Consider the following 14,744-nt stretch of genomic DNA (forward strand, 5'->3'; position numbering starts at 1 on the left):
TTCAGATTGTCAGTTGTGTGACCTGAAAAGTGGTGTCTCCTGCTGTTCTGTAGGTGCCAGCCACCTGCTGGTCCCTTGCATGAGGAAGGAAGACTGACAGCTGAGATTTGTTTTATCCCTGCTTAACATTCTAGAGCTCAGTGATTAAAAGCAGGATACTTGAATAATTCTACACTGTCCAAGCTAAGGGATACTGAGAGTTCTTCTGGTATCAGAATGGGCACAGTAACACATTGCCTGTTTTCTCAGCAGTACACTTTTGGGTAAAATCAATACTATTCACTTTTAATCACAGCTAACCCAAAATGAAATACCTGCTGCAGAAGGCTGTTCAATCTAACAGGGTCTTGTAGATGAGATATCTCGCCATGATTCACCAACTGATAGTCTAATTTGCTTCAATCAACTTGCACATTGTTCTTGAAAGCACCACTTCCAATTTTTTTTCTTTGTTTCTGTTTTATTCATTGTGTGTCACTAGAAAGACCAGTACTTGTTGCACAGTTCTAATTGCCTTTGAATCTAGTGAATTGCTAGGCTATTACAGAGGGCAATTAATAGTCAATCATATTGCTGTGGATCTGGAAACTTGTGTTGCAGGTAAAGATGGCAGATCTCCTTCTAAAAGATCCCTGAACTGGATGGGTTTTTATGACAGTCGTTGGTAGTTTCATAGCAATACTGCTGAGTCCAACTTTGTATTCCAGATCTAATTGAATTCAAATTACACCAGCTGTCATTGGATTGCTAGCAGTGATGCTGCAACTACGCCAAGCCATTGCTTCCCCATTGTAGTCAACAACTGGAAATAGATTTTATCTCCTGATATAGAGAAACAAGCAAACTAACTCTTCCAATGTGCGGCTACATTTAAAGTTGCTAGCCAAGTTGCTGATTAAATAAGCAGAATGTAAGCATTCTTATCTGAATCCATGCAAATCCCTAGGGTGCGTAAGCATAACCTGCTTTTTTCCGTTACATCCAATTGTCTTCCTTCCCCTTTGGAACGCCTATCTCTAATTCAGATTTTGAAAGCTGGCAAAATTTTCAAGTAATTGTTTACTGAGTATCAGAAACTGTTTGCCTTGATATCAGGAATGAACTTTGTACTGTGTACAACAGGTATTGATACACAGATAGTGCAGACGTGGACAGTGCTGAACATATTGCCAATCATTGCTCTTCTTATTGAGCTTAAGATCACTAAGACTGGTTGTAGCAGCCTGACCTCAGACAGCTCAGTCTGGCCTGGCCAGGCCAGGAATCACATTTGGGATTTTGCAACAGTGCTCAGGCACATAATGCAGAACCTCAGCAAGGATACTTGCAATATAAAACCCTCCCAATTACTGATCTTTATTGTTCCGTGGATTCACTGTATTTGCTCAGAGCTATCAGGTTGATCAGTGTTGAAAACTGTTGGCAAGTGAACCAAGGATTGGAATAGTTTAGTGGTTGGGTAAAGACAATTGGGATGTATCTGGGGCAAAGGGTTGTATCAAGACATGGGTGAGGCAGTGGGTAGGACTGTGCTTAAGTTTGGAAAGACTGCTGTTATTTTTAATAAATAAGTGGAACACAATATATTGGTAATCCCTGACTGCCCCCCAGTCCTCAATCTTTTTATGTTTTAGTTGTTAACATACAGAGAGGTTGGAGAGAATAATCTGAGCTAAATGCCTTCAATGTGTGATCTTGTCTTAGGTCCCACAGGAATCGATGATGACGTTGGTGATGCTGATGGCAGTTTTGTTCCACTTTACGCAGAGGGTGATTTGGTTCAGGAGCACATTACAAAACAGACGGTGAGTGCTGTTTACAATGGGAATCTGAACATTGGTAAGTGTGTGTAGTGATACTAAACTCTATCAGCTCTTTGTGTAAATGTAATTCGGCCACTTCATGTTCCTGCAGGCTGATGCTGGAAATCAGGGTTACGTGCTGCGTAAGAGGGATCCAGCAGTGCCTGGCAAAATGCACACAAAGGTAGTGACAACAAATCCTAAAATCAGTTTTCCTTTGTTTCATTTCAAACAAAATTTCAAACAAGAAAGTCTGAAGTCACAGCAGAAAATTTATATCTTCTCATTGAGTACAGTAACACAGTGTCTATATCATTGGATTAATATGCCAATCATCTGGCTACGTCTTATCTGGAAATGAGAACGGAATTTGAATTCCATTAATTTCATCTGTTGTTGTTTAAATGAAAACTTCAGGTATTCTGGAATGGCCTAGCAAGCCATGTCATTGTGTCAAACCACTACTTAAAAACCTGAAAGGATAAAAACATGCAGATCATCTGACATCAGCCTGGGTGTTGGATTAGGGCATCATGACTCCATGTTCAGTCCCGTCAAACCTGCAAACCCTCCTCAATAACATTTGGGAACTTTTGCCAAAATTGAGAGTTAAGCAACATGTCCTAGATACCTTTCCCACTGGCAGGGAGTGGCTCAAAGGCCATTGACTTCCACCTTCTTGGAATCTCATGGCTTTGGGTCAAACATGGCTAAAGAAATGGCTAAAGAGAACCTGTGTCGTTCAGCAGAATTACCGACATTCAGATAATGGAATTCTATTCTATATTCTTGATTTTTTTTTTGCTTGCCCATGACTGGTAACAAAGTTGGGAGAAAGATCCATGACCCTACGAGTCATAATTGGCAAATCAGTACTCCTTCATGTTGAATAGCACTTGCAAGAAGCACTGAGGATAGCACAGTGTGTAGACGCGACATCAATGTCCAAAAGTATTGAAGAAACTTGGCACCGTCCAGGACAAGGCAGATGCTTGACTAGCACCCCATCCAACACTTTCAACGTTCAATCCTTATGCCAACAGACAGTCCCCTAGTTTGCATCAGCTAAAAGATGTACTGCAACAACTCGCCAAGACCGACTTAAAGCACCTGAAAAATCTATGACCTTTACCACCTCGAAGGACAAAAGCAGCAGAAATGTGAAAACTGCCAACTTCATGTTCCTCTCTAAGTAATACGCCATCCTGACTTGAAATTAGATCGCTCTTCCCTCACTTTTGTGTATTAACTCAGTTGGCTGGACTATTGGTTTGTGGTGCAGAGTGACACAAACAGTGCAAGTTCAATTCTGCAATGATTGAGGTCACCATGAAAATCTTGCCACCTTAACCTCACCCCTCACCTGACTTTAGTGACTCATGTTAAACCACCACCTGTGGTCTCTCTGTGATGAGACAATAGCCCTATGGTCCTGTCAATATGGCAATTTTACTGTTACCTTTTAATAAGTGCTTTGTTAATCTGTCCTACCATCTTTAAAAGTTTGAGCACAACACACCAAATGTCTCTATTCATGATTTCTCTTTATGTTCCTGTGTCTGTTTTGGAGACAGTGGGGAAGCAGGAAGTCGTATCTTGTTACTCACCTGTCCTGAAATGACAAGATTCTCTGTCAGAACTTGATTTCATAGTTAGCTTATTTGCAGCAAAGGTGTAAAGTTTTTAAGAATTCATCACTACTTTCTCTAGCAGCTGCTGCCCCATCATATTGACCCTGTCTATATTCAGAGTGATGAGACATTCTGGAAGAAAGTATGATACAAATGGTGGAGATAAATCTAATGGTAGGGCCCTGGACATTTCGTAGATTGACAGATTAAGACAGTTTAGAACGGGTTAGCCTGGGCATTAGATTTTTGGAGAATAGAGGAAGGAGAATTTGGTGGACATAAACTTAACTTATAATTCAGACTGACATTCCAGGGTATTGCTGAAAGGCTGCTACATTGATAAAGAGCCAGTGCTCATGGAGTGCTGCACTTGCTGAGGGTATGTTGTGCTGTCAGGTATGATGTCTATATTCTTCAACCAACATCAAAACCAATTAATCTGGTCACACATCTCATTGCTATTTCTAAATCTTGCTGTCTGCAAATAGCTGTCAACCCTACTAAATGCTGCATATGAACTATACATTAAGTTGTGAAAGTCACTATATAAATGCAAGTTAATTCTTTTAATGAATGTTGGCTGTTTGCACTGTAGGAAGTGCTCAACCCTTGGAGGAGTCTGGATCCTTTTGAAGCTGCTCAAGACAAGCCATTCAAGAAAGGTACCCTGGTGAATATATCAGCTTCTATCTCGAGTTCTGCCAGGAGGAATGAACCTGGCATAGAGATTTAAACTCCAGCAACATTTCTTAGGTTCAACAAGGAATATTAATGGGATTATCAAGGGACAAATTGGGCATGGTATTGTTGAATGATAGTTGAATGATAGTTGTGTCATTATTTATTTTCTACCTTTCACTGTTTCCAAAACACCACCTGCTGACATCGACTTTAAGGAACATAACGATTGTGATGTTGATGACAATTTTAGCAGTGTGTTTGATAGCCCTCCTCAATTCCTTTTGTGGTAAACATCAACTGCCGCTCATGTGAGCAGAATGATCTTCAGGCAGCACGTTTTGGGAATTAAGTTTTGAAATATAACTCTGTTGTGCAAATGCAGCGGCTGGTGCCAGAGGTTGAACAGTTTGAGGAACATGGGCATAATTAGATTGGGGGAGAGAATGAAGAACATTTAGACTTCATCCCCCTGTTACGTGCTGCTATCTCACCTGGCCAGTTTTCATCATTGAGCTTGGGTTGAGAATGATGATCTCTATTGAACCACGAAGGATAGTACAGCTGAGTCTGCCATAGAATAGGCACCTTGCAGCAGGACAGTGATTGGAAGCTGACCACAGTCTGAAATTTAGAGCTCGACCTTTCAAGAGTGATATTGGGATTTTAAAATAGTAGAAATCTGGAACTTTTGTTGGTATTGGGAGCTGATTGGTTCCTCCTAACCTAGATTAACAGATGTTAGTCAAACTGGGGTCAAGAGCAGAGGTAGGTGAATGGTTTTGGCATGCAGATCAGCTGTGGTCCAATTTGAATGGTGCAGCAAATCTGAAGAGCTGAATGTCCTCTGGTTCCTAACTGAAATTTCATACCTGTCCCCTGCTGCTGACCCATTTTGAGTAAAAGCCAATGATCGTACCAGACTCATAGTTTCTGACCTGCTGTCCTTGCCTGCATAGCACAGTGGCGCACTGATCAGCTGACAAGCTGTTGAACCATGGAGTAAGTGAAAGTCTGGTTGCAACATGTTTGTGTTGTTACCTATTCACACCCTAGACCTGATGCTGTGATTTTGTATTTTTCAGGAATACATTTTATTATCCCAGCGCGTGTTGATATCACTGGAGGCAAACGAAAACGGAAAACCTTTGTAAAACAGAAAGATTTTGGGAAATGGTTCTCTGAGACATGTGAGTAACCATTGCCCTTTTTCCTCCCTGTGTTGGCCGAATCTATGAAGTTTGTGCTGTGGGTAACACTAACGTTGTCACCAGTCCCAGGTGAATTAATGTACTGTGTAGTTCACTATTGATATGATATATACTATGAGATTCATTGCTACTGTAATTGTACATTACAATCTTCTCTACACATCTTTCTATTTTAACCTCTCATTTGCTTTTCTCTTCTGTCCAGATTACGGTGGATGGAGTGAGACAAAAAATCGGAAAAGAGGCCCAACATTTGCAGGTGAGAGGCAGAGCTGAGCGTCTGGGATCAGCTTCGATTCGTACATCAGTTGGTAAATTTAGAACGTTTCCTCTGAACTTACTGAATATAAGACCTGGAGTGAGTTGGTTTTATGGAGCTTACCGCCCATATCTTGATGGAGCCCTACTCTTTCACTGAGGCAACTATTGTCTTTTCAGTTACCCATTCCTTCAGCAACCACCAGTAATGTGTACTTCCATGGGATAACTATTTGGTTATGTATCAGACACTGACCAAAGAAGAACTAGAGATAATAATGGAGAAAATTTCTGCTGATTGTGACTTGGGTATTAGATGAGCAGCGTGCCAAATCAGTGACAATGGAGGGTTTGAGAGAGATGGTTGTGAGGTACAATTGATTATTGTCAGCTATGTGAGGAGCCTTAGAATGAGGAGCCTTTAAATTGTGTCACTGGGGATTGGATAAGATAATAAATACAAGGGGAACAAATATAGATCCTCGGAGATTTTGAATGTAATTCTGAGAATGGGCTGATGAGCCATTGCATGTGACTCTTTGCCTTTGACTGGATAGCTGAGAATGGAAGAAAGCATGTGCATGGTTTTGAAATATATTTTTCTTCATAGATTGTAAGCATCGCTGGCTGGGCCAGCCTTTATTGCCCATTGTCCTTCTAGATGATCGTATGTTTAGGAGGTGTTGCAAAGGACCCTCGATGAATTGCTGCAGTGCATCTTGTAAACAGCACACTCTGCGGCTACTGATCATTGGTGGTGGAGAGAGTGAATAGTTGTATATGTGTTCTTTTTTTTAACCACTGATTCCCATTGACTCTAGTTTTACTAGGGCTCAATGATGCCACATGCTGTCAGATGCAGCCTCAATGAAAAGGGCAGTCACCCTCACCTCACCACAGTTCAGCTTTTCTTTTCCATCTTTGGACCAAGGCTTTAATGAGGTCAGAAGTTGAATGGCACTGGCAGAATACACACTTCTTGTGCATAGGCTCAATACCGGTGGGCTCTCTGCAGAGTAAGCCTCTGTAAAGGGTGGCTGATAGTGGGGAGAGACCTCATCAAGTAAAAACTGTTTCTTGTGAGGGTGGAGCTTTGAGCTTTTTATTTAATTTGTAAATTGATCTCCTTCCTTTGCAGATTTGGAGGTTCTGTACTGGCAATACATGAAAGACAGACTCCAAGCTCAAAGGAAACATCAGCAAATGATGGTGAGTGTTTGGCGAGAAACATGAGTAGGGAGACAAATACCTGTGGATGGTGGGAAACTCTCATAAAGTCCTTCGGTACATTTTATGCAAAAAATTCATTTGAACTAGTTGAGGAATATTAACAGCAAGAGTTTTGACTGGATCAGTAAGGAAGTGAGCAACACAGCCAGGTCTGTGCTGAACTATTTGTTCTTGTGTGGCAGTCAGGGCGCTGCCGTCTGACACTGCTTTAAGAAAGTGAAAAATCAACCAAGGTTTCCTGTTCCTGATCAATACCTGATGAACACTTCTGGTAATAGTACACTTGTGAAAGATCATTGTCCTCAGATCAGTGAATCCGTAACTAGGGGCGCAAATTAAAGATGCTACAAAGAGAAGGAAGGAGGAAGTTAGGTTTTCACCAAGATTGTCATGCTGAATGATTTGCCAAAAGGGCCTTTTGAGGACAATGTTAGAATATGTACGTATAATTACATCCATTTATTGGGGAATTGGGATGGAATTAGAAGGGAAGGATTTGGGATAAAAGTGGAAAACTGCAATTGGAGAGCTTGGAGCAGCTATATTTTAATTCTGTTTTAAGTGGGTCATGCAGAATAATTAATTCTTGCCGTATTGTGGAAGAGGTGACAGGTTCCAATTTTGTGTGCTTGTGTTCGGGCATTGATTAGGGCTGTTGATGTGTAGGTGAGCATGCATATGTGTTGGTGTACGTTGTGCAGCGTGTGTTGAAGGTGCATGTCACTGTCATAGGGTGCGCAAACAGTATGAAGATGCTGTAATATGTGGCAGAGATTAATCTCACCCTTGAGTCACTGATCTGACGGGAAGCTGATGAAAATGGAGTGTGATTCAGGTGCTGTGCTCGTTGATGTATTCTGGTTTGTGTTAGAACTCCTACTGTTTGTGTATATGATTATGCTAATCAAGTCTTTCCTCTGCAGATTGCTCTGCGTGGGAGGGTAATAGAGGAGTTAGATGTAGAAGCAGGAAACATGGAAGAAGAATTAAATGACTTACAAGAACAAGCTGAAGACCATCTGGATAACGACGGAGTGGAAGGTAATGAAAGAGAAGGGATTTCTCCCACTCTGGGACCTTAATTATGTTGCAAAGATAGAAATAATTCCTGTACTGAAACAACTGCAGGGACTGCTGTAGGATGGGCAACCTTCCCTTCCTTTATTTACACCATTTGTATATTCTTTTTCTTTTATTTCTGTTTTCTTGGATTTGTGTTCTATAGTGTTATTTTGTTGTTTTATAACTGTTTTTCATTTGTTCCCTCGCATGATTGTCTTCCACAGGCCTGCATTGCAGTCTTAATGACCTCTGTTAACTTTCTCAACATGAGTGAGGAGAACCCTAACTTGACTCTCAATTCAGTAGCATTGAGTCTTTTTCTTAGTATGTACAGCACAGAAATGTGCACTTTAGCACAATATATCAACACAAGTGTTTGACTTAAATATGCCTCCTCCCATCCTTCTCCTTCTAACACCATCAGCATATCCTCTATTACCCTGTGCTTACCCAGCTTCACTTTTAATATTTTGACCTGTGGTAGTCATTTTCTTGGTCTCATTGCTGTATTCCGCAAATAATTTAGTTTGCACAATTCTCATTGCTTTTACATTCTCTTGGTAATGAAGTGCCAGAATTTGAATTATGCCCTCACCAAGTTGTACAGATTTAACAGTATTTTCTTGCTTTTTTGAGGCCCATAACTTTACTAGTTTTGAAATCTCATTATTTAAGGCATTTCTTTTGGTGCTTCCAAAATGCATTTCGGACATTTTATAAAACTGCGTTTGCCTGGCCCATGAGTCTAGCTGTGCCATTTGTTTTTTTTTAACATTATCCCAATTTGCTGAAATGACCAAATTTCTGTATTGCTTTCCCCAGTGTCCGTTGTCACCTCCTTATTTCCAGGGTAACAAGATCAATGTGTAAATGTGAATATCAGAATTTCTAGATGAAAATGTCTGTCTGGTTGGTTTAATGACCTAGTATTTGCAAGATTTGACAATAATGGAGTTGTTGACTAATTGCACTAATCAACACACATCCACGACAGACCCAGGCATGAATGAGAAACCTAGCAATGAGCAGTTATGGGAATCAAAAGTCTCCTGTTACTCCCAAGTTTGAGCAATCACTTGTATACCTGAAATCATTCATACTCTACTATGCAATGTTATTTCTAAAATCTAATTTTGAATTTGAATGATCAGTATCACCTGATTCCCATCATCTTTCAAGACAGCTTGTGCTATGTATTAACAAGTTGATTCCTGAAATATTATTTACACAGATTAGTTTGGAATCTAGCTCAGGCCAGATCCTCTACCACTGTGGTCAAACCAGTTAGTGATACTTAAGAATCCTGGCAGCAAACATGTTACCTCTCAATCTAGTTTACACAAGTACTCATCCCAAAAAGGATTAATATACTCCCGTACAGATCATGAGGTGACTGTTATCTGGAATAAAGAGGCAATATACTCTGCTCTCAGTGTTTATTGTGGTTGAAGGGGTTATACAAACAATTGTCTATGTGCATGTTTTAAGTGTGATGTGAAGATATTGAATGTGCTACAGCTGCTACCTTTACAGCAGGACTGCCACGAACATAAATAATCAGAGAATGCTGTTACTGAGGATATTTCGGCAATGAATTGATTTCTGTACTTAGTCCAAAAGAAATAGGACCACAGTTGGCCATCTAGCCCTCCAGCATTGTTCCTTTATTACTTGCATGTTGCTGTGATGGGTGTGTATGAGAAAGAGAAAACAAAATCAAAATCAGTAGTGTGTGTGTGTGTGTGTGTGTGTGTGTGTGTGTGTGAGTGAAATGAAAGCGTGACTGGGATCAGTGGGGTGGTGCCCAGAACAATACCTGCTGGACCTATTCAGCCTCATTACTGTGCAGATAATCCTCTGACTGCACAATTACATTTTAATATTCTGCAGAGTGACACGAAGCCCACTCATGTAGTTTTGGAGCAATTGTTTCATATTTAGATATTCACCATTTGTCTTATTTGCATAATTTATTTGTGTAGGAGGTGGGATTAATTTCCTCCCACAATCTGCCTCAAAAAGGCAACAGAACCACAACTTCAACAAATCTGCCAGCAGTTGGATGGAAATCTGTAACTTTCTAGAATTTCAAATACAATTTAATTGCAGTGTGGGAAGAAAGTAAAGATCACAAACACTCTCCAGTTACTGTTGGTTAGTGGGAGGTAGTGCCCTGGTTTAGAATTAATGGTATTCTTTTTTAATTATGGATGGTACAAAAAAGGTCAAAAATGTTAAACATTAATGAATTAATGCTATAATTGGCCACAACTTCTATTGCAGCAACTCTGAGAACTAAGTGATCAGCACGCCAGACTTGAAACAGACAAGACATTTTCTAGAAGACCATAAAATGCGAGAGCAGAAGTAGCCCATTCAGCCCATTGAGTCAGCGCTGCCATTGACAGATCATGGCTGATCTGATAATCCTCAATTCTGCTTTCCTGACTTTTCCCTATAATGCTTAATTTCCTTACTGAGTAAAACTCTCTTTCAGCCTTGAATATACTTAATGATCTCACCTTAAGAGCTCTCTGTGGTAAAGAATTTCACAAATTCACTACCTTTTGAGAGAAATTCCTTCTCATCTCTGTCTTAAATAGGTAACCCTTATTCGGAGATCATGTCCACTGGTCCTGGACATTCCCACAAGGGGAGACAACCAGAATCGGAAGCTAGTGCTGCAAGCTACATTGGCACACTGATCACCTATGTCTGGAACACTGGAGTGGCTGTGTGCATGAACAGTGCAGCTTAGTGGGAATGTTGGAGATAACCTCTACACATCTACCCTGTCATACTCCCAAAGAATCCTGCGCCTTTCAAAATGATCAGCTCTCATACATCTAAACTCCTCTGAGTACATGCACAACCTACTTTAACCTCCTTATAAAATCTGTTCATACATGGGAACAATCAAATGAACCTTCAATTTCTCTGTTGTCAGTATATCTTTTCCTTTGATAAGGGGACCAAACTGTTCACAGTATTCCTTTTAGATATGGACTGGCGAAGCTACTCTCACTGGTCAAGTCTAGTCTATCGTAGAAGTGCCCAGATCTAAATAATTCAGAAGTGATTTCTATCACTGAAATATCCAGATACTGATATACCAGAAACTCTTCCTGGATTATGATGACTTATCATCTTATTTGAAATGCGGCAGATTAGGCAAAGGAGAGTGGAGAAAGTGAACAATGCATCTGTTTCTGGTCACAGACTATTTGCCCTGGCAACGTAGGAGCAATGATGGATAGGTAAAAGTGATTTGATCCATTTCTCCTTCTCACATAACTCTTCCTTTATAGCATTGTGAATGTACCTGCACCAGATGGACTGCAGTGGTTCAAAAAGATAGCTCACTCTATCTTTCTCAAGGATAATCGGGGATCGGCAATGACTCAGTGAGATCCAGCTTGGGTCATGAGCCAATTGTGCATGAAAGTTGAATTTGCCTGCTGTTTGACATATTAGTTTAGCATTGCTAAGCAAACTACTGTGAGCAGTTGGAAAGCTGCAACTTTCAATCTGTGTTTCTTTTATCTTAGATGATTATGACATTAATTTGGATCAAGAAGCTGATGCAGCTCAGGACAACCACAACCCCCCAAATCTGGGTAATACCCCTTTCCTGTCATTATGGATAAAACCTGTCCCGTGTAACATCGGTTTAACGCTCCGCGCTCCTCTGTAACTCTGGGTAAATACTCTTGTGACACAGCAATCATTTCTGGTTGTTTTGCTGTCAGTAATTAAAGTTACCATCTGTAATTGCAGAACCTTTTGGAGAAACGGGATCTGTGAGTTATGAGGAGCTTGTCAGAAGGAATGTGGTATGTAAAATTTCTGCAAACTAAATATATTTTAGTATTCATTATTCAGTCACTGTACAGAAAAAGTTTAATATTCAGCTATAATTAAAATCTCTGCTGCAGTTGAAATCAGTTTAGAGAACAGTGTCATTTGATTATGTATTGATGTAACCAACAGTTCTAAACTAGGGAGCCTTGATTAGTTTTTCTAAGGGACTTGATTTTCTCAAAGTACTAAAATTTTCAGCAAGCAATGGTTAGCAAACTGTTCCAGGAATGAGAAACTTTAATGAAGATAGATTGTAGAAGTTTGGGCTATTGCTCTTTGAGAGAAGAAAGCTGAGAGGAGACTTAATAGAGCTTTTCAAAATCAAGCTGGCTGGAGAGATTAGATAGGGAGAAGCTGTTCCCACTCATAAAAGAAAATAAGAATATGAGAACCGAGATTTAAAGTGATGTGTAAATGAAGCAAGAGCAATGTGAGAAAATGTATTTTTTTAACTCGGCAATTGGTTAGGGTATGGAATTACTAGTCTAGAAGTTTGGTAGAGGCAGGTTCAATTGAGGCATTCAAAAAGACATTGATTTATTTCAACATAAATAGTGTGCAGGGACATGGGGAAAGGCAGGACACTTTAATAGAACAGGTGCGGGCATGATGGGCCCAATGGCCTCCAGTGTCGTAACAATTCTGTGATTCAGTAGGTTCATAATAGAGCCAGTACCCAAACTTTCCATGATCCATTCTTGGGATGAGAGCATTAGTGACAAGTCTGTCATTTAAATATAACAAGTTTTACTGCAAAGTGGTGAAGTAATTGGTAATAGCCCCCTTATTTAACCTTACAGGAATAGTGTTGTTGAGGTATATACTGCTCATTTTTAATGTGTAAGGAAAGAACAGTGTTATTGGAAATCAAGGGGTAATATACTCCATACTATACCCTGGCTATGGGGAGTACTATGTAATCTGGAGTACAGGCTGATTTTTTTAATGTTCCAATTTAAATACATGCTCTACACATGAAAGATAATTGTATGTGAGACTTGCATTCATCTCTGATCCTGAATTTATGGCAATTCCTAGTGCATTGTTGGAGTGGGCTGTTCTAGATTTACACATTCCTGTGTTCTAGGACCTGTTTATCGCTAATTCCCAGAAGTATGCCCAGGAAACAGCTCTCTCTCTTCGTGTAAGGGACTGGGAGGAGAAAATTGGCCCAAGACTGGAAGAACAGGTAAAAGTGATTGTGCTCGCCACATTAGTCTCAGTGTAATCTTGGGGCTGTGGTGATTATAGCAGCTTACTTAGCATTTGACAAATCATGATCCTACCTCTGGTCTCCTACTAATGTGTCTTTCCAGCATTTATAGCTTTTATTTTAGATTTTCTTTGGTTGAAATCTTGGTCCTCTTGCATAGTAGCTATTCTTTGAAGGGCTGGCTGAATGGTCAGTAACTAACATTACCAGAGGAGGGTATGTATGCCCAGGAAATGAAACAATCTTTAATATAACAGAGTCAGTAAAGGAGGTAATAAGGCATATGAATCAAAAGGGCATAAATGACAAGGGAATAAGGAGTTATAGAACAAATAAAATATAAGGTGGAAAATAACTGCTATTAAAAATGAATTTAACTATCTGTACAATACACAGTGTCCTTAATAAAATGAGAAAATCTGGTGACAACGAGGAACCAGATTTAATAGGAATTACTGGGAATTAAACTTGCAGAGGTGACATTTTGTAAAAAAAGAGGAAAAGGAGAGTGGAATAGCTGTCTTTGTTAGAAATAATTGCAGCAGTACAAAGGGTCATGCAGTTATTCGTAAGACAGGAATAGAATTCACAGAAATAAACATAAAAGCATCAAACACACTTGAGTAATCTACAAGCCATCCAAAAGTGAAGTTAAACCAAAGGAAGAAGTATGCAAACAAATTTAGGAAATGAATTTAAAAATTGGAAAAGTTCTATTACCGTGAATTGATATGGCAAGAAGAGATGGGTAAAGTGGAATGGAGTTCCTACAATGAGTTCCAGACTCCTTTTCTAATCCAGTATGCAAGCAGGCAACAAGGCAGAATTCACTACTACATCTACTAAAATGGTATAAAGCAGAGCAGGCAAGTAAACGTTCAGGAATATCTAGGCAGAAGTGACCATAATAGTTGAGAAAGGTATTACCATGAGCCAACACTGAATCAACATTTTTTTGATTGGAGTTTATATCCAATTAATACAGAATTTACAAAAACAGACATAGCTAGTCTAAATTTAATTTAGTAATTATATCTCTGTTTATTTTGTCTGTGCCCATTATGCTGTAAGCTACAATGTACCATATTATCAGTATGGATTTAAAAGATTCTTTAGTTACGTCTTTTATCATATCCACAGGATGGATAATTCTTGTTGCATTTTATTCCACCCTAGCCCTCAATTGTTCCAATTTCAATTTCTGTATTGCTGTTAATTCCAACTTGTTTTTCAACTTGCAAACCTCTAGTTCACTTCCATTCCTTTCATCTGGTAGCTTCCGAGTTGTTGCAACAATCTTCACATACTGTGCAGTTAAACAATTTCTTCGGAGTCAGTTTCCTAACCCAACCATTGGAGTGTTCCAGGTGGAGCTGTAAAATATTCCATAGCTGGGAGTAGGAATTTTTTTTTAAAAAACCCCCAAACTACCGCCTAATTGTGGTAGTGCTTATTTTTTCCCCAGCATCCATGGTGTGTGTGTGCAGGTGTGAGACACAGTGAAAGACACAAAGTGCACGAATCTTTGTTCAATTTCCACCACCAGGAAGATAGGAAAACACCCCGGTGGCCAGTGACAAGCGCTGTCCTTCATATAAAAGGGCAATGCTGTGTGATCAAAACAGTGAAGGGGAGGGGGTAGGGACGAAATCAAAATACAGTTGGAGGGGGAAATAATGCACTCCACTCCCTGCTGCGCCCACCTCTCCCTGAACAACTCCAGGGTGTTGGTGGACACAGCGTGCTCCTTCTCCAAGGACACCTGGGCCCTAACGTAACCTCAGAAGAGGGGCAGGCA

The 14,744-nt window shown here is 40.0% G+C and overlaps 1 protein-coding gene across 5 annotated transcripts in view; it reads left to right on the plus strand.

The window, feature by feature from the left end:
• Positions 1-14,744, plus strand: part of ncaph2 (non-SMC condensin II complex, subunit H2) — a 38,866-nt gene that overhangs the window by 15,112 nt on the left and 9,010 nt on the right. For all 5 annotated transcript variants that reach the window (XM_072562742.1, XM_072562740.1, XM_072562743.1 and 2 more), the window contains exons 10-19: positions 1,705-1,805; positions 1,915-1,986; positions 4,029-4,095; positions 5,197-5,301; positions 5,528-5,581; positions 6,719-6,789; positions 7,734-7,851; positions 11,421-11,489; positions 11,650-11,705; positions 12,821-12,922. In XM_072562742.1, the coding sequence (XP_072418843.1) occupies positions 1,705-1,805; positions 1,915-1,986; positions 4,029-4,095; positions 5,197-5,301; positions 5,528-5,581; positions 6,719-6,789; positions 7,734-7,851; positions 11,421-11,489; positions 11,650-11,705; positions 12,821-12,922 (815 nt within the window). The remainder of the gene's footprint in view (positions 1-1,704; positions 1,806-1,914; positions 1,987-4,028; positions 4,096-5,196; positions 5,302-5,527; positions 5,582-6,718; positions 6,790-7,733; positions 7,852-11,420; positions 11,490-11,649; positions 11,706-12,820; positions 12,923-14,744) is intronic.

Source organism: Chiloscyllium punctatum, chromosome 44, assembly GCF_047496795.1.
Source record: "Chiloscyllium punctatum isolate Juve2018m chromosome 44, sChiPun1.3, whole genome shotgun sequence".
Taxonomy (NCBI): domain Eukaryota; kingdom Metazoa; phylum Chordata; class Chondrichthyes; order Orectolobiformes; family Hemiscylliidae; genus Chiloscyllium; species Chiloscyllium punctatum.